This window comes from Phocoena sinus, chromosome 14 (genome assembly GCF_008692025.1).
Source record: "Phocoena sinus isolate mPhoSin1 chromosome 14, mPhoSin1.pri, whole genome shotgun sequence".
NCBI classification, from domain to species: Eukaryota; Metazoa; Chordata; class Mammalia; order Artiodactyla; family Phocoenidae; genus Phocoena; species Phocoena sinus.
Window position 1 is genome coordinate 58,479,207 of NC_045776.1, and position 20,368 is coordinate 58,499,574.

Sequence of the window (20,368 nt, forward strand, 5' to 3'; positions counted from 1 at the left end):
AACCTCACAGAGCGGGAAGAGGAATGGCTCTGTAGAGCCACTAAACTTCTTGCCACTTTTGACCCTAAGCGAAGGCCCTTCTGCAGGAGTTTCACCTTTGTCGACAGGCCATCACGTAGCCCTTTATTGGAGAGAAAATTTGCCTTGATTGCTCTACAACATTAATGTCCTGCAAAAAATTGCATGTGGTCTGAAGGGACTCTAGTGTTATATGGATGTCACTCCCCTATTTGCTAATCCTGTTAGCTAATCTGCATTGCAGCAACATGCCTTGTAACAGGATAGACTGTATTCTGGTTCAAAAGGGGGGAAAAAAGGAGAAAGCATAAAAATCAGGATCATTTGAGTGTTTGCAACTTAAAATACCTGAGTTTCACCTTGACCTCAAGATAAAAATTGGTATTTTGTCCTAGAATGAAGCTTAATGAGTAAATATTGAAGGATAGGCTGTGTAGTTGGGGAAAATAGTATTTTAGGGAAACCCAGTGATTTCCCAAACAACTATGGTAGGATGTTACCTGGTTTATACCAACGTGTGAAAAGAGACTCTTCATCCAGTCATCCAAACTAGACTTTCCAGGATGCAGGAAACCTACTTTTGCTCTCCTATGCATATTGCCATATTTACCATCTCTGGTCGCCCAAGTTTAAGTGATGGAAACACTCCAAGAAGTAATATTCTCGGCAGAGTGACAATACTAAAGCTTTTGGTGATTCAGAGTTGGCTTCAAGGCCGACTCATGCCTTAGCCCCATCAGGGAATATTCTACATTGCAACTATGTTGCAGATGCCAGAGCCCCAAATGATTGAATTTGGAATAAATACGCTTATATTTTACTAAGAGCGACAAAGTACGATTTTTAACTCATAAACACCAACTGCCCTCTTTCAATTTGTGATGGGGTTGGTCGACCCTGTGTATTTTGAAGAGCTTTTTTTCCCACATTTTGTAGAGCATAGCTAACCCAAATCACTGCAGTGGTATTCTCTTGTCACAAAATCCCTCTCTCTGTCCCCAACTCTTTCTTAAATCACATTTGCAGTTCTTCTTTATTACTGAAATATATGTTCCGCAATAACCCTTCCCTTGTGGCTTGACTTTCATATTTCCAGGTGCGTAACATTCATCTCTTGAAAAATTGCTTTATTTTCAGATAGCTCCCATAATTTTCCTTCACTGTCATGAAAGGGTTTGTTTTCTCCATATGTGCTCAAATGGCACATGAAGAAATGTGGAGTTATTGGAGGGTAGCAGGATGAGTAATGGGCTGGAAACCCAGAGGCCCCAAGTTCTGATTTTGCCACTGACTCATCCTAAAGCCTGGCTAAGATGCGTCCTCATCTCTCTGTGACTCAGTTCCTATTTTTCTTACATGGCATTAACACTAGCTCATCTCATGAAGGGGCCCTGAGAGGTAATAACCAGAAGCAAACATTTTGTAATATTGATCCTTTAACAATAGTCTATTAATTTATAAAGGATATATCTACATTCCTGCTTTTTATTTAGTCCTCCTGATAATTCCCTGGGAAAAGTAGTCTTCTCGTTTTGCTGTTTAGGGAATCACAGCTTGTGGATGAGAGAAAATTTCCACACTTTTTCTAAGATTGTGTATGTATCTTTATAGATACGTGTGGGTGTTTACTAAAATATATATACCTGCAAACGTGCATACACACACCTCCTTGAAAATTATGGTTCAGTGAGGGACGTTTTTAAAGGAATACTCAACTGAGGGTAATAGTCTCTTCATGCCGTAGAAACCATGAGTCCAACCACCCTGAGTAGTGTTTTTTTTTATCTTTATTTTCCAAATTTAGTTGTACTTCCCCCTCAGAATTTCCATACATGTTTTCCTCTCTGCTAAAGAAGGCTTGTGATGACCTGTTTTCCGGTTCATCTTAGCACATTTTGATTTACCTTTCTTTGTGTGATATATAAAATTCATATATTTATTTTAGTTGCTATTTCTGGTGATCTTAGGCATGGAGAAAGTCCAAGTGACCTTTCCCAAGGTCAGGGTATCTGGGAAGCTTGAATCCATCTGGAAACTCTTCAGTACTCATGGGTGGGTTAGTGCCCTGGATGAAAAGTTGAAAACAAGGAGCTCACAGAGACTTCTGTGAACAACTGTCCCCCATGGGCACAACCATTAATCGGTAAACTCCATCATCCCCCCATTATGAGCACACCCCTAGTCGAGGAGAAGCCAGTTGTGACAGTAGTTGGGGGGATGTGTGCTGAGCTGCAAGAAAATCATGTTATATTGATGACAAGGAGTATCATCAGGCCAATTTTCTAAGATTCCACAAACCAGAACAATCTGTTCCCTTTCTCTAGATTATATGAGAATCTCAGAGTGTCTGTGATTACTCAGTGGTGGTACCATTGTAGAACAGTGTTGTTTAGAGATGATGGAAAAGTTCAATATCTGTGCAGCCCAGTATGGTAGCAGCTGGCCCCATGTGGCTGTTGAGCGCTTGAAATGTGGTTCCTGGGGCTGAGGACCTACACTTTCAATATTACAGAACTTTTTTTTTTTTTGTCCAGGTGCTGAATTTTTTTTAATTCATCTCTTTTTTTTAAATTGAAGTCTAGTTGATTTACAGCGTTGTGTTAATTTCTGCTATACAGCAAAGTGGCTCAGTTATCCATATGTATATACTTTTTCATATTCTTTTCCATGATGGTTTATCCCAGGATTTTGAATATAGTTCCCTGTGCTATACAGTAGGACTTTGTTGTTATCCATTCCATATGTAATAATTTTCATCTACCAACCCCAAGTTCCCAGTCCAACCCTCCTCCATATGCTCCAGCAATTCCACTCCTGGGCATATATCTGGACAAAACTATAATTCAAAAAATACATGCACCCCTATGTTCATAGTAGCACTATTCACAATAGCCAAGACATGGAAACAACCTAAATGTCCATTGACAGATGAATAAAGAAGACGTGATATATATATAATAATATATTTTATATATATACACACACACACACAACACACAACACACACACACACTCACACAATGGAATATTACTCAGCCATAAAAAAGAACAAAATAATGGCATTTGAAGCTACATGGATGGACCTAGGGATTATCATACTAAGTGAAGTAAGTCAGAAAGACAAAGACAAATACCATGTGATATCACTTATATGTGGAATCTAAAATATGACTCAATATTATAGAATTTTAATTAATTAAAAAAAAAAAACTCCATGTGGCTAGTGACCACCAGATCGACCAGTGCAGATCTGCAAACCATGCGTATACCTATTATTTAGGAAACTAATTGCAGTGACATCAAGGGAATTTGCCATCCCCACTGACCTTGAGAGCACTTTGGGGATGAAAAGGTGTGAAAGAGGTGGGACTTTCAAAGCCAAGGTCAGATGTGTGGAACTGCAGTGTCGACCCATGGAAATGAAGGTGACTTTTCAGGTACGAGCAGGAAGTAGTGTTTCCGGTTGTGACCGTCCTTTGATTTTCTTTTTGCAGGCTCCTTCATGTTGGTGAACACGTCTGGGAGATCTGAGGGACAGAGAGCCCACCTCCTCTTACCTCAGCTCAAAGAAAATGACACCCACTGCATTGATTTTCACTACTTTGTATCCAGCAAGAGTAATTCGGCTCCTGGGTTACTCAACGTCTACGTGAAGGTCAATAATGGACCTTTGGGGAGCCCTATTTGGAATATATCTGGAGACCCAAACCGTACATGGAACAGGGCAGAGCTGGCCATCAGTACTTTCTGGCCTAACTTTTATCAGGTATGCCCTTTATTTTTCATTTCCTGTTTTGATGCATCCTCTAACTTCTGAAAATATAAATCAGTTTTATATTAGTCTAATCAGAGAATGTATTAGAAGTGTTGGTATTTTTAGACCAAGGTGAGGAAAGCTTATGCTCGTGGATAGGGAGTGTATTAAGGCTTTATTTTTACATTACTTAGAGAAATGAGTAAAATGCACCATTCAAACTTGTTTATTTATATGTCTATTTAAGAAAATAGAAGCAGCCACCTGCAGCAGGGCAGGAAATGCTGTCTGCAAGGATGTTTTACTTTCTATGTTAAGTAGCCACATCTGACCCAGGGAGACAGAGCACTTGATGGTAAAAGTAAAAGCCTCTTCTTCCATGAGTGGATCTCGGGAATCATGGATCATTAGGAAGTGAGCCGTAGTGGAGGTCAGCTGGTGAGATGCAGGGCCCTGCTCCCACCCCATCAGCAATGGGAAGAAAATGGCATGTAGACTGAGTCCTTGTTATGGAGGAGCTGCTCTGTGGGATGTACTGTTGGGAACACATTGCCCACCTGGAGTGGGCACTTAAAGGAAATGAAGGGTGCAGGCCAGAAGCAGTTAGAAAGTGGTACCAAGGAGGTCCCGCTGGTCTCTCCGTCCTCTCGGAGAGGGCCTGTGCCCCAAGAGCATCCCGACTTGGCATCAAAGGTGGGAAATTAGTGACGTGGCGTTCTGTGTGCTTTCTCCTTTTGTCCACAGCCTCTTTGAAAATAACTTCACATTAAGAACGCAATTAATTTCAAGCTAAGAGGGTGCATTAAGAGAATTGCAGTATTTTGCTTTTCTCTTTCTTAATTCCTTTGGCTCACTCGGAAGCCAAGAGGAACATGTATCCAAGATCATCTCTCATGGTTAACTGAGGTGCTTGGCTAGACCCAGGGAGGAAAGACTGAGTCTTCTCAAGGGCTGCTTGTCATCTGAGCGGCATGATTGGCGCCCAGGAACCCACTCTGTAGGCTTGGTGTTTATTAGGGAAGATTTATCAATCCCAGTTCCTCTATCCCTGGGTTTGATCATGCTAATAAATGGGCTGTAAATTCTGTGCTGTTTTCTTTTTTTTTACATCTTTATTGAAGTATAATTGCTTTACAATGGTGTGTTAGTTTCTGCTTTATAACAAAGTGAATCAGTTATACATATACATATGTTCCCATATCTCTTCCCTCTTGCGTCTCCCTCCCTCCCACCCTCCCTATCCCACCCCTCTAGGTGGTCACAAAGCACCAAGTTGATCTCCCTGTGCTATGCGGCTGCTTCCCACTAGCTACCTACCTTACGTTTGGTAGTGTATATATGTCCATGCCACTCTCTCACTTTGTCACAGCTTACACTTCCCCCTCCCCATATCCTCAAGTCCATTCTCTAGTAGGTCTGTGTCTTTATTCCTGTCTTACCCCTAGGTTCTTCATGACATTTTTTTTTTCTTAGATTCCATATATATGTGTTAGCATACGGTATTTGTCTTTCTCTTTCTGACTTACTTCACTCTGTATGACAGACTCTAGGTCCATCCAACTCACTACAAATAACTCAATTTCGTTTCTTTTTATGGCTGAGTAATAATCCATTGTATATATGTGCCACATCTTCTTTATCCATTCATCCGATGATGGACACTTAGGTTGTTTCCATCTCCTGGCTATTGTAAATAGAGCTTCAATGAACATTTTGGTACATGACTCCTTTTGAATTTTGGTTTTCTCAGGGTATATGCCCAGTAGTGGGATTGCTGGGTCATATGGTAGTTCTATTTGTAGTTTTTTAAGGAACCTCCATACTGTTCTCCATAGTGGCTGTACCAATTCACATTCCCACCAGCAGTGCAAGAGTGTTCCCTTTTCGGGCTTCCCTGGTGGCGCAGTGGTTGAGTGTCTGCTTGCCGATGCAGGGGACGTGGGTTTGTGCCCCAGTCTGGGAAGATACCACATGCCATGGAGTGGCTGGGCCTGTGGGCCATGTCCGCCGAGCCTGCGTGTCCGGAGCCTGTGCTCCGCAAAGGGAGAGGCCACAACAGTGAGAGGCCCGCATACTGCAAAATTAAATAAATAAATAAAATAATAATAATAAAATAAGATTAACCAAGAGTGTTCCCTTTTCTCCACACCCTCTCCAGCATTTATTGTTTCTAGATTTTTTGATGATGGCCATTCTGACTGGTGTGAGATGATATCTCATTGTAGTTTTGATTTGCATTTCTCTAATGATTAATGATATTGAGGATTCTTTCATGTGTTTGTTGACAGTCTGTATATCTTCTTTGGAGAAATGTCTATTTAGGTCTTCTGCCCATTTTTGGATTGGGTTGTTTGTTTTTTTGTTATTGAGCTGCATGAGCTGCTTATAAATTTTGGAGATTAATCCTTTGTCAGTTGCTTCATTTGCAAATATTTTCTCCCATTCTGAGGGTTGTCTTTTGGTCTTGTTTATGGTTTCCTTTACTGTGCAAAAGCTTTGAAGTTTCATTAGGTCCCATTTGTTTATTTTTGTTTTTATTTCCATTTCTCTAGGAGGTGGGTCAAAAAGAATCTTGCTATGATTTATATCATAGAGTGTTCTGCCTTTGTTTTCCTCTAAGAGTTTGATAGTTTCTGACCTTACATTTAGGTCTTTAATCCATTTTGAGTTTCTTTTTTTTTTTTTTTTTTCTCTTGGTACGCGGGCCTCCCACCACTGTGGCCTCTCCCGCTGCGGAGCACAGGCTCCAGACGTGCAGGCTCAGCGGCCAAGGCCCACGGGCCCAGCCGCTGCGCCGCACGTGGGATCCTCCCGGGCCAGGGCACGAAATCGTGTCCCCTGCATCGGCAGGCGGACTTCCAATCACTGCGCCACCACGGAAGCCCTTGAGCTTATTTTTGTGTATGGTGTTAGGGAGCGTTCTAATCTCATACTTTTACATGTACCTGTCCAGTTTTCCCAGCACCACTTATTGAAGAGGCTGTCCTTTCTCCACTGTGCTTGTTTTATCTTTGTGCCCTCGTACCTGCAACAGTTTCTGGTATTTAAATGTCTCTTGAATGGAAATTAAGGGGTAGTAAAAGCTGTGTTAGCACACATGTAAATTGTTAAAATCCTTTTAGAGTGCACTTGGGCAATACATTTTAAAAATGTTAAATATTTAAATAAGTCTAATTTTAGCAATCTACTGTTAGGAGTTCATCCTAAGGAAATAATGAATAGTGGTAGCAAACAGTTAGCTACAAGGTTATTCACGGCAGTGTATTTATAATAATGAAACACCAGGAGCAGTGTTACATTTCTTACAATAGAGGATGAGTTCATCTATGCTATCTCAATACAGAAATTCATTTTGCAACCGTTAAGAATAACATTATGAAAGATCATTTCGTGATGTTATCTCAGCTTATTTTCTTAAGTGGGTAAAACTGGTAAAAAATCGTAAAGCAGTATGTTAAATTCAATTTTAAATTAAATATATGTACAAATATGTATTAATTATACATTAATATGTGTCAATAATATTAATATGTATTATTGTGTATCAATATATATTAATATGAATTAATTATATATAAACACCTATAATATTAATATGTATTAATTATATATAAATACATATATAATTAAACTATATGGTGAAATAAATATATTAAGTAGTATCTCCCCAGCTAGTGACTTGAATTTTTCCTTTCTGTCATCTGTCATATTCTAAATTTTCCCCAATGTACATGTGCTGTTTTTATGTATAAAACAAAAAAAAAAGAGTTAAAAAGTAGTTTTTCTTGCAGAGGGAAAATGTCCTACTTACTGAATATCCTTCTTTTTTTTAAATATATTGGTAACCAATCAGGGTATAATTCAAAAATATGGCCTTTGGGACAAAGTTTCTTCTTTTGTAGGATTAAAATGGAAGCAAGGGAAGTGGGTTTGGCTAAGGCAGGCCTCATAAGGCTGTGTATGATGGGCTAGGCTAAGAGGCTGAGCGTTTTTAGAAACTTCTTTTGGAGGGGACCTTCCCACAGTAGAGAAGGCCTAGCTAGTTCCCCTCTGGAACCTGCACTGGACTCTTCCTTGGTCTCCAGGCAACTAGACAAGATCAGAAGGTCTGTCCTGCTCACCTTTGCCCTGATCTTCTTCTCTTTCCCCTTAGCAATGCACACCCAAAACCTCTAGGAGTGAGCCCTTGTGGGGCTCCACAGCTGCCAGAGCCTGGTGCATTCATTTAGTTTTGACACTGGCTACAATCCAGATCTTAAATTTTTGTTTTGCCTTTGTCTTAGTCAGCTTGAGCTGCTGTGACAAAAAGAAAAGCAAAAGCCCACAATCTGGGTGGCTTAAACAACAAACCTTTATTTCTCAGCTCTGGAAGCTGCAAAGTCCAAAATAAGGGGCCCTCAGATTCCATTATTGTTAAGGGCCCCCTTCCTGGCTTATGGAGGCCATGTTCTGGTCTTCTTGTGTGTGCTCAGATGACCTCCCCATGTGTGCAGCAGAGAGAGCCCTGGTCTCTCTTCCTCTTCTTATAAGGGCACTAATCCCATTATGGGGCTCCACCCTCACTGCCTCAGCTAAGCATAATCACCTCTCTGATGCTCCATCTCCCAATTCTATCACTGTGGGGGTTGGGTCTTCAACATATGAATTTGAAAGGGACACAGCACTCAGCCCATAATAGCCTTGAACACACCTGGCTCAGACAGTCAGAACTAAAGGAATGATTTAATTTATCAACAGTCTCAGGAGATCAGCCTTTAAAAGGAATTATCAAACTACAGTTGGCCCTTGAATAGTGTGGAGCTTAAAGGTGCTGACCCCCCAACACACACACAATTGAAAATCCATGTGTAACTTTTGACTCCGCCCAGACTTAACCACTGATAGCCCACTGTTGACCAGAAGCCTCACCGATAACATGAAAAGTCAATTAGCACATATTCTGTGTGTTATGTGTATTATATACTATATTCTTACAGTAAAATAAGCTAAAGAAGAGAAAATGTTATTAAGAAAATCATAAGGAAGAGAAAATACATTTATGGTACTGTACTGTATTTATTGACACATTAAGTTTACATCATCTGTTTATAAGATGAATCATGTGTCAGTACCTATATCAATAGTGTCTTATACGATACAAACACCATAGATGTTACATGTATTACTAACACTAGATAACAATAATGAAAAGATAATGTGAAAAGTAAACTCATTATTTACAGTTGTAACAATTCATGCATCGATAACAAAGAAGCAGCAGTGTGATTGATTGATTTACGGTCACCTCATGCAATCCATACAGTTGCTTTTTCGTAGCCTAGGCTATATACCAATGAATGAATTGTTATCAGATTTTTTTTTTTTTTTTTTTTTTGTGGTACGCGGGCCTCTCACTGTTGTGGCCTCTCCCGTTGCGGAGCACAGGCTCCGGACGCGCAGGCCCAGCAGTCATGGCTCACGGGCCCAGCGACTCCGCGGCATGTGGGATCTTCCCGGACCGGGGCATGAACCGCGTCCCCTGCATCAGCAGGCGGACTCTTAACCACTGCGCCACCAGGGAAGCCCCTTGGGCTCTTTTGAATAAAATATTTTGCCTTCCCAATTGTGAGCCTCTGACCCTCACCCACAAACTCTCCTGCTCCTCACTGTGACCTCTTTCACATTGCTGAGCAGTACCTGCTTTACCATATTCAACTGGAATGTAGTTCTCATTATAGCTTTTTGGTTCACTGGGTGATTGATAGTTTCATACTCTGGATTTAAAGGTGGATTTGCAGAGTTTCTTTAAACCAGTGTTGCTAAATGTTTAAGAACCTGGTGATCAAAGTTTGTTAAGCATCTGGATCCACTGAAAATGCATTTGTTCATTTAATTCCCAAGGAGTCTAACCAAGCCTCAGCCTTTCACGTTTTAAAGGCATAGTTAAGGTTGTACTTCCCTCTTTTCTCCCCTTTATCTGCTGGACAGTAAACATAGTGAAGTCATTACCCTAATAGTAACATAAACTATTAGATAAATGGCACTCAGTAGACGATACAAGAGAGATGTCAGCAGGAAATTTCCCAAATGTTGAGATAGACCTTAAAATCACCATGTTAAGACTTGATGTTCCCAGTTGGCATGGGAAAAATACATTGTATCAACAGGTGGAGAGGAAGGAAAATACCTACCAATCCTATTTCCATCCTTGGCTCCAGATGGCAGCTGAACTGGAGGTGATCAGAAAAAAAGCTGGAAAAACCAGTTTTCCGTGTTCAGGCAGCACTGCCCTGGACGGGGGCTTCCCCGCTGCACCCATGGGGCGAGCACACCCTTACTAAGGAAATGCCTGTCATATCCTGATGTTCGTAAAAACCTGACTTATGCAGGAGCCATCTGCTTTTAAATCAATTTCCCAGACAGATTTCTCCATCAGGAGTTTTGTACTAGCCTGAGGATGTGCTTCTGCTTTAGGTGACTATTATATTTCTAATTGCAAAATACACAAAATTATTTTTCTGGTATCACGTGTACATGCATGCCTGTGACATTTTCTTTTATGAACATAGTTCATAAGAGTCAGTATCCAAATGATGCATTCTTAGTATACAGATAGGCTGTTTCTGGGACCAAAAGCTGAGGACAAGATAATTGGACACGGACATTTAAAGGAGGTGATAACGTTTGAGAGACCCTCTCTCTCTGCACAGGGACTCTGCTTCCCCCAGACGTCCCATTAGTATTTAGGCTGCAAGATACGTGACAGAGATCTAAAAAATTAATGTAGAGTGAGCACATGCTTGAAATACTAGTATATTAAAATATTTTATATTCATATAGTACTTTATATGATGCTTTTCACACTTTGTAAAGTAGTTTTGATCTAATGAATTAAGATTGATGAATTAAGTCTTAAAAGATTTCATATTACAATATTGCTTGTAAATGAGCGGCATAATACTGTAGTAAAAGAACATATGCTTTGCATCAGACAGAACTGGATTTGAATATGAGCCCTGTTTACTTATAAGCTTGGGCAACTTAAATTTACTGAGCCTTCCTAATTACGGAACTAAATATAAAGGCAGGGCAGGGTGTGAAGATGAATGGAAGAACACATTTTGGATGTGCTGGCCTCTCAATAAATGGTGGTAGTTTATGGAGATTCAGATTTGTGGAAAACAGAAAAAAAGGGAAGCAGGTAATAGTTGAGTGCTTTCTCCTGCTAAGTCACTCCTTAAGTGTGTTTGGTACGATGGCAGAAGGTATGCAATGAAAAAGCGTTCTGGGAACAAATCCTTCAGTGAAACAGTGGATGAAACGGGATGAACCAAGGGCTTTCCCGCCAGAACATTCTAGCATGTTAGCCCTGGAACTGCTATCGTGGTGCTCTGGGCACTCTGCCTACACCTGGGGAGCAGGTGCTCTGGGTGGGTGGACCAGGAACGGGGGTGCTGAGCTGGGTTCCTTCTGTCTGTCCTGTACCTGATCCTCCCATGCTTTTGTCAAGAATGTCCATTTCTCCCTCATCTTTGGCTGCAAGATACTGAGTTGATTCTCTTCTTGGTCAGAGTCTGAGTCTTGTAAATTGTTGGATTTGGGGAGGTTTTCGGTGCAACCAAACACCACTGCACTGTGTACTTTGGATAAACATAGTGGGTTCTCTTGGGCACCTCTTTGTTTTTATAACCTTTCTGCTAACATGACCTAGATTAGCATGTGTAGAGTTTCAAAATGGTTCTTAGCAGAGTAAAGTGTTCTTGCCACTTTATGGAGCTTTTCCTATTTAAGGGAAAATAACATTCTACCAGTACACATCACAGGGGTAATCTGCATGGAATACAGCTAATTGCAGGTTAATTACTGTTCATTAACACATAAATCGTCAAGTATCTGGTGATTAACATGTGTTTAATTACTTAATTAGTGTTTGTCCTAACTGCTGTGACGTAGAACCTGCCCCCCTGTTAGGTGGCAGCATAAGTGCGGGCTACCTGCTTTCACCAGGGCACCTGAGCTGTGACACCTGCTTCCTTTGATTTAGACACTGACTTTTGCCATTTTAAGAATAGCGCGTTCCTCCCACAAGCACCCTTTTACTTTATTGTGCCGATTAAAAAAATATTTCACTTTGATTCTGTTTCTTCTCCCCTCCTCTCTCCTCTTGTCCACCTGCAAGTTTCCGAGGCCTCTGATGGATTCTTCTGGGTTCTTAACCCCACCTGTACCCAGAGACGCCCCTGGAACCCCACACTCACTGCCTTTCTCCCTGCTTTTGGAGATAGTGATTCTGAGTCCTGTCGGAGGCCAGGAGGGCAGTGATCTTTAATACAAATGGTTGCTTTGAAAAGGAAAAAATGCACAGGTGGCCTTGAAATCCCTCCCCCAGGCCCCTCAGTAAAGGTGTTATGCCAGGTTGTGGGCAGTGACAAGACGGATGGGAAGGTAAAGTCAGGGAAGATACTGGCCTTCTGGTTGCTCCAGAGCCTCCTGTAAAAGCAAGTCCCTTAGAAGCACCGAAGGGCCTGACAGGAGAGGAGGCGTGGATCCGTGCTCTCAGTTCTCCGTGCACTGAGCTTATCAAGGGGCCAGCGCTTCGGGGAGGCTAAGCCAAGATTTACCCTTTACCTGTCTGCCATCTTTCCTGGTGGATGAAGGGGTGAGGGAATAGGAGATACCTGATCTTTCCCACCCCTTCCCATCACACTCCCTCCTGGACTCCTGTACGGCAGCCTTGCTTTCTTCGCTGGACTGGCCTTCAGCCCACTTATTTTATTAGAAGGTCACGTAAGCCACGCCGAGTGGCAGCAGCTCGGCAGGCATTTGCTGCCCAGAGACAGTGTTTAAGGTCTGCGTGGGTGAGTGTTTTCCAAACTGTGTTCCAAGGAAGGTTAAAAGGCACCGGTCAACCAAATGGGAAGAAGCACTGATTTAAGCGAAGTAGAACACATTCTGTACTGCCAGGCCTTTCTGCATCTCCCCGGGTGACACATGGCAGGTGCAGGTGCCTGGCTGGAGTGTGCACATCCATTTGGCTTTAGCAGAGCATCTCGAGTCCAGTATTCCCTGGAGCACCTTGGGAAATCCTGATATGTACTGATGGAAAAAGAGAACATTCCCTAACTCCATAAATTCCTTCACTTATGGCCATCATTCCAAGTGCGTGACCATTGAATTGCTTCGTACCAAGTGCAAGACAATCGAATTGCTTCGTCCCTCTAGGAGGACACGGGGAATTAGATGTGGCAGTGAAATAGAACCCAGTCTCGAACAGGAAAGCTATTCTAAGCAGGTACTCCTGTCCTCAGCATTTTGTGCTTAAAAAAGATGAGTTTTAAGAAATCAGTGAGGACGTATGAAGCTGTCACTCTACTACAGACTCAGAGCTACATTTAGGAAGAAGCAGAGGGAGTCATGTGACAGTTTCGTATCTTCAAAGATAATATTTTATATATTTATTTTGAAAAGCTTACCGTGTCTCTGGGTTTCCTTCTCAGTTTGTATTTGTTATTTGATGATCAAGGACAAGTCCTTCTTCTGGGTGAACATCTTCCACTTCTCTGTGGTCTGTCACTTCTTGATTCTGAGCACTTTTCCTTATCACTTTCCTATTTTTTTCCCTCTGCCTTAATTTTCTTACATATCCCATTTTATAGAATGGGCATTTGAGCCATGATTAGAAAAGATTGGAAAAGAACACTACTTCTTTTCAAAAGGAAAAGGGAAAACACGAAAGTGAAGAAAGTTGTGTTATTTACTGGTGGAAAAAATAGATGAAATCATTTCAGAATGTCCTAAATGGCAAGACAAAGCACTGATAATTAGCTTCACTGTGAATCTTATTCTTTGAATGTCTTTAACGGAGAGAAAGTAGGTTTTAACTTTACTTTGATAATATGTTCATGGACTTCCCTGGTGACTTACTGGTTAAGAATCTGCCTGCCAATGCAGGGGACACGGGTTCAAGCCCTGGTCTGGGAAGATCCCACATGCCCCAGAGCAACTAAGCCCCTGAGCCACAACTACTGAAGCCTGCGCACCTAGAGCCCGTGCTCCGCAACAAGAGAAGCCACAGCAATGAGAAGCCCGTGCAATGCAACGAAGAGTAGCCCCTGCTTGCCGTGACTAGAGAAAGCCCACGCGTAGCAACATAGACCTAACACAGCCAAAAATAAATAAATAAAATAACAATGCTAAAAAAAAAATGTGCATATAAACAAAGGTTTCAGTACTTTGTTCCTGATTTGGTAAGGTCTATCGTTTGTGGTTTTGCTTTGACTCTTCATCATTACAGAAACTTTTCTTTTCCTATGTTTTTGTTTTTTATTTAACTTATTTGGATAAAAAAAAATCAGTTTTTGTGAATATGATCCACCTTCGCTTTTTATTTAAACCAAAACCAGAAAGGAATTACGAGGCTCTGTGTGGGAGGACAGACAGATGCCACGGAATCCCCTTTGTTCTAGGGGACTGACAGTTTCCACCAGCCCATCTTCTGTGGGGAGTGTTTGTGTTGGTGAGATAATACCTTTGCTTTGCTTATACGTGGCAGGAAAAGTGGCAGCATGGAAAGCTAATTTTGCTCCTCGCTAAAACAGGAAGCATTGGAGATGCTGCAGTGTTAAACTTCTTCCCGTCTCCTGTTTGGCAGACTCAGATCCAGGATGGCTTTCCATGAGCATACAAAACAGCACTAGTGAGTGGTTTAACCAGTTGCTTCCTACCTGAAAGGCAGTGGCTTTTCCCCAAGGCTCCAAAGATGGTGGAGCTGCACCATCTTGTCTCCTGAGATGTTATTTGTTGAGTGGTTGAAAGAATATGGATTCTCTGTAGTCTACATGTCTTTACATCCCATGGCTGCCAGTAACATCTGGGAACCAAGAGCAAAAATGAGCATTGAGTCCTTCCAATGACCAAGAACTTTGATAGAAGTGGGTCTTGGTGTGAATCCAAACACACGAATACAGTTTTATTCTAAACATCACGGTGAGCGCCCAATGAGTAAACACTGGACCGCTGCTTCTGGGGGCCATAGGGCATTAGTCCCGTGTCGAGAGCCTGTGGTCACAAGACTTTCATCAACTGATCAATACCTAACCTTGGTTTATGTGTGTTTCTGTAAAGATGCCTTATTTAATGTGTATCATTGATTCTTAACAGTGAACTTGGCCCAGAGTGCTAGGCTTAGGCGTGAAGGAAGCTTATTTAACACACATGTTTTCTCTGTAAGACACATCACAGCCTTCTTGCACTTGGCGATACCAGACAGCGTTTCAGCATTGCGCTGGGGGCCATCTTAAATAGCAGCATCGCCAATAAAAGGCACAAAAAGGTGAAAATGTGACACATTTAGACGAGGATAAGGACACTTGTTAGTGGCAGGAGAAGGGAAGCTGGAAGGCAGAGCTTCTCCTTGCCCGGCCTCTGCTGGGATGTGTGTGTCCGGCGACTCCAACCTTTGCCGCTCTGTCCATGTTCACAAGTGACCAAGAATGCTTTGCAGGCATTGATTTTGGGGTTTTGAAAAAACTAACGAGTAGACAAATTCAGAATCAGCAAATAATGAGGATTCATTATATTTTCTGTTAAGCCAAATTTCTCCCACCAAAAAAAATGTGAGGTAAGATTAAATACTGTGTGATGACAAAATTATTCCAGAATACGGTAGTTTGGCTCTGTGATTCCATCATACCCATCCCCCACTTCAGCTTTCAACTTTTCAAATAATCATAGCTTAGGTTAGGCTAGAGAGCAAAGGCATTTTTCCTAATAATGTATGTGTTTGGTAAAAACAAAAACATTTAGCTGTAATCGAGCTAATGCCAAAGGACATTGTGCAGAATGAGATCTGAGAGTCAGGTTGGAATACAAAAGTGTTATAAATTCTCAGTAGTTTAGCTTATTTATAGAGGATTTGCCTTCTAAATGAGTTGGATTTTCCTTCATTTTTTAATTTAATTTTTAAGACTGTTTTGAGGTCTATCAAGTAATTCGTGTCTATGGTTTTGTTTTGGTATATTGCAATTATGCTTTTAAAAATTGGTAATGATACTCCAATGCTACGTGGGCATTTAAAACACCACCTGTATATAAGAGCTGAAACAAATCAAGCCAGGAGAGGGCTTTCTCCCTGTTATTGCTAGAGTTCAAGGCTCCCCCAGGAAGTGCAAAGCATATTGTATTTGGCTGAGACGAACTACTGCTATCCATGTGTGCTTTCTTGTTATCTAGAGTAATGGCAGCCTGTTGGTGAGCAAAGCAGGAAAGCTTCCTCTTAAAGCAGGAGGCTGGATAGTAAATATTTCAGGCTTTTCGGGCCAGATGGTCTCTGTGGCAGCAACTCCACTGTGCTGTGATTGTGTGAGAGTCGCTGTAGACAATCCATAAATGAATAAGCGTGACTGCCTTCCAAGAAAGCTTTATCTTCCGACATGGAAATTTGAATTTCATCTACTTTTCATGTATCACAAAATCTTCTTCTTTTGATTTCCTCCTACCAGTGAAAACTGTAAAAAACATCCTTAGTTTGTGGACCAGACAGAAACAGAGGTCGGGGCAGATTTGGTCCATTTGCTGTAGTTTGCTGACCCTTGTCTTAAAACTGGCATTGTTAAAACTGTGTCATATAACTGTCCCTTGCATCTTTACTTCTAGGTCAAATAGATGATGACTACATTTCTTAGTTCAATCTGGAAGTAAAGAATTTGGAACATAGGTACATCTATGCATTAAAAGTCGTATATATTTGTGTGTATGTATATATATGTGTGTGTATGCATGGTTATATATTATATATGTGTGTGTGTATGTGTATATGCATACATATATGTCTATGTATTCTACATATATAGTCTCTCATACCTGCTAGATTAGGCAGTTGGGTAACATGAAAGAAGCCCAGACTTGGAAGTAAAATAGACCTAGAATTATACCCTGATTGCATGACCTCAGAAACATTTCTTAACCTTACTGAGTCTGCCTACTCATCCCTAAAGGGGAGTTAATATTATCTACCTCATATGGTTGACTGAGAAAAAATTAGATAATATGTACAAAATGTACCTGGGACATGGATGTATATGATAAATAAATGTTTTTTGAATGATTCATTTTTTTTTTATAAAGAAAAGATTTGGTGTGTTTCCCTCAAGAGATCCAAGTCTCACGTCTAATGTAGATTTTCAGTATATTCTGTCCTGTTTGATAAAAATAAGCATGGCCACATCCCTAAATCAATTTTCACAGCTTTCTTTATTCTCTTTCCGGTGGTGCTGTTGGTGGCCTCGTGTTACTGTTTGCTGTGACCTCAATGTTTTTGTTCTTGGATGCAGGCATCTTTAGACGTGCCTCTGACTGCCACCCCCATCCCCGCCCTGGGCTCTGCATACCTGTGTTATAATTCCCCTAGAGCAATATCTGTCCTTTCAATAGAGTAGTCCCTTATTTGACAGAAAGAGACAAAACTATTTCTGCTTCTGAAACTTTCTTGGTAAGGGCACCGGCTAGAAAATAGTACAAAATGGAAAACTTGCCAGACAGCAAGAGTTCATGACAAGGAAACCTTTTCAGGGGGTGCTTAAATCTGTTCTTAAGGAATCTATTTAAGACAGCCCTTATCCTTTGAACTGCATGTTTTAACCCTGTTGTTTGTTAGAAAAAAACACAGTCGATTTCTTAATGGTCAAGTGGTAGGTAAATTCAAGATGGTCGTCAACCTATGATTGTCCGACAGCACCTAAATTCAGATATCTTCATTTAATCACATTTACTTCAAAGTAGCAAACATTCAGGGCAAATCATACCCAGTTTATAGTCGTGGTTTGTGTTGAAACATTTATATCCTAAATTATAAACTTGATGAGAAAACTAACAAAACTTGTACTCATAAGTCCCTTAATTGAAATGAACTTCTAAGAAAGAGCTGGAAAGTGACCTTTTAAAAAACATGCTTCAGGGGCTTCCCTGGTGGCGCAGTGGTTGAGAGTCCGCCTGCCGATGCAGGGGACACGGGTTCGTGCCCCAATCCGGGAAGATCCCACATGCCGCGGAGCGACTGGGCCCGTGAGCCATGGCCGCTGAGCCTGCGTGTCCGGAGCCTGTGCTCCGCAACGGGAGAGGCCACAACAGTGAGAGGCCCGCGAACCGCAAAAAAAAAAAAAAAAAAAAAAAAAAAAGTGCTTCAATTTTTTGGAAAGAAACATTGAAGTGATTGCTTCAAACTTGCAACACATTATGCACCTTCTGTTGTTTAAAACCTAAGGTGTCATACTAAGTTTTTATTTATCTATTTTATAGAAATCTACATGTCTGTGCATCTGTGTGCAGGTGTGTAGACACAGACCCATAAACATATCTATAAAGATTGTTTTCCTCTTTTTGTCCCTGCAGTTAGCTGTAAGTCAGTGCTGGAACCTGCCAAGTTCAGAAGTTTGCTTCAGAAGCTTCCAGTTAAAGGAAAAGGGCCAGTCCATTGGTCTCCGGTGTATCTGTAATCAGACTCTGGCTTTCTTTGCTTCTTGGTATTCCAGCTGGAAGACCGAGAGCAGCAAAGTTTCAGGTGTAAACTTATGTTCACTTCTTTGGTTGTGGCCTCACTGGCGAGTCATCTTGCTGGGAAATTTGGGCAATTGGCTTCTTGCTGAGTCTTGCTCTGGCTCTAGCCTGGCTGAGATGCTGGGTAAGTGCTTGCTCAGGCATCTGTGGGTTTGCACTTAGCAGGCTGAGAATTGGGCTGGAGGTAGTGTTGGGTGTATCACAGGCATTCTGCTGGTTAAGAAAGGAGGAGGGGAAGGTTCATGGTCCGACGAGCTCCATACTGTTCCCATCTGTCATTTGGCTGTTCTTGTCTCCCTTCTGTTCTTTCATCGTTACTTATTTTTTCTCCAACTAAAGCTTATATTTCATAAAATTGTCTAATTTTTTGATGCCCCCCCCCCAGAGCATGTAGTAAATATTCTATAAATATTTGGACAATAAGGCTCAGAATCTTTGGGCATAAAACTTTTTTTTTTTTTTTTTTTTTTTTGCGGTACACGGGCCTCTCACTGTTGTGGCCTCTCCCGTTGCGGAGCACAGGCTCCGGATGCGCAGGCCCAGCGGCCATGGCTCACGGGCCCAGCCGCTCTGCGGCATGTGGGATCCTCCCGGACCGGGGCACGAACCCGTGTCCCCTGCATCGGCAGGCAGACTCTCAAGCACCGCGGCACCAGGGAAGCCCTCTGGGCATAAAACTTTTGAGGGTCCTAAGTTCTCTTAATGTGATGGATGAAAAAACAGATTCAGAGGTTTTAAGCTGGCTTTTCTAGTATCTAATTCCTTCCCCCCCTTCCTTTCTCTCTCCTTTTCCATGGTAGGGCCATGGCCTTGCGTTGGATTCAATTAAATATGGTGCATTAAATTTACACGTGTCAACTTTTAAAAACAGATCCACATAAGCATGCTTTATATATGTACATTATATTCTAAGGGTTAATGCATCCCTTTAAAAATGAGGATTATTCCATTTTTATGAGAAGCTTCAGCCCTTGTAGTTGATAAAGGAAAAAATATAACTTTTGGTAAGAAGAAGGACGAACCTGCCGAGGAAAGGGATCTTCATCTATTCCGTTCATGATGTACTCCAAGTGCCTGGAGTAGAGAGATGCTTGGTGGAGACTTGAACTGGATGAATGAACGTATAAGAGGGAGGGAAGAAGGCAGCAAAGATGCATGAACTTCTGGGTTGGGCTCTCAAAGTACCCTTTTCGTGGCCAGAGTGATGGCGTTCTTGGGTCACTGGTGGTGCTGGGCATCAGTCTGTGCTGTGGCCACTCTGACCAGAGCATCTGGCCGGTTCCTGCTCTGCCTGTAGATGCTGCTCCGCCCAGGCAGGATATGGCCGTTTCCCGGGAGCCCTGTCTGGAGAGCCCTGGGAAGGCTTTTTCCTCCACTTGTTCTCAGTGTCCGTCTGCTTTTTGCCCCTCAGTTGTCCTGTCTCAGACTTCAGTAGAGAGAGAAGCTAGCAAGATCCCATTGCAGGAATATCTGTGCATCTCTTCCTTTCTCTGTACTATCAGTGAAAAATATGTATATTAACCTCCTAAACAGGAGCAAGTTTCATTTCATATCTGTTCTCCTGCTGGGCCCCTCCTCCCCCTGTGTGTTTTGTATTTCAGCTTGGTGGCATCCTGGCACAGGGACGTCTAGTATAGCAGGTGTTTCTGGGATGACTTCTATCTGGGAAGCCCCCGAGCTTTTCCATTGGGGGTCCTGCTCATTGCTTCCTCCATGCTTGCATCCGTCACACAAACATAAATAATGCAGTCCTTTGGTTGCAGTGTTCATTCAGGCAACGGGCAGTAGTGAAAATGCCACGATATTTGGAATCAGAAAGATTGGGATTTTAAGTTACACCCGCCATAGACGCATCGCATGTTTTTGGACCAATCTCTTTGTTCTTGAAATATTGAATCCTTGAAGAATCTCTTCATGTGAAATAATAAATAAGACAGTGGAGTAATATCTGCTCAGGGTATGTAACATATTTTGTGTGTAGTAAATCGTCACTTACAATTACTTTTTTTAAATTGAAAATTTTATGGGGATAATTGTGGAGTCAGATGCAGTAGTAAAAAATAA

At 41.7% G+C, this 20,368-nt stretch overlaps 1 protein-coding gene across 3 annotated transcripts in view; it reads left to right on the forward strand.

Annotated features, from left to right (window-relative positions):
- The window catches only part of PTPRM (protein tyrosine phosphatase receptor type M), a 765,589-nt gene that overhangs the window by 282,898 nt on the left and 462,323 nt on the right, over window positions 1-20,368 (forward strand). For all 3 annotated transcript variants that reach the window (XM_032602620.1, XM_032602624.1, XM_032602619.1), the window contains exon 3: window positions 3,513-3,784. In XM_032602620.1, the coding sequence (XP_032458511.1) occupies window positions 3,513-3,784 (272 nt within the window). The remainder of the gene's footprint in view (window positions 1-3,512; window positions 3,785-20,368) is intronic.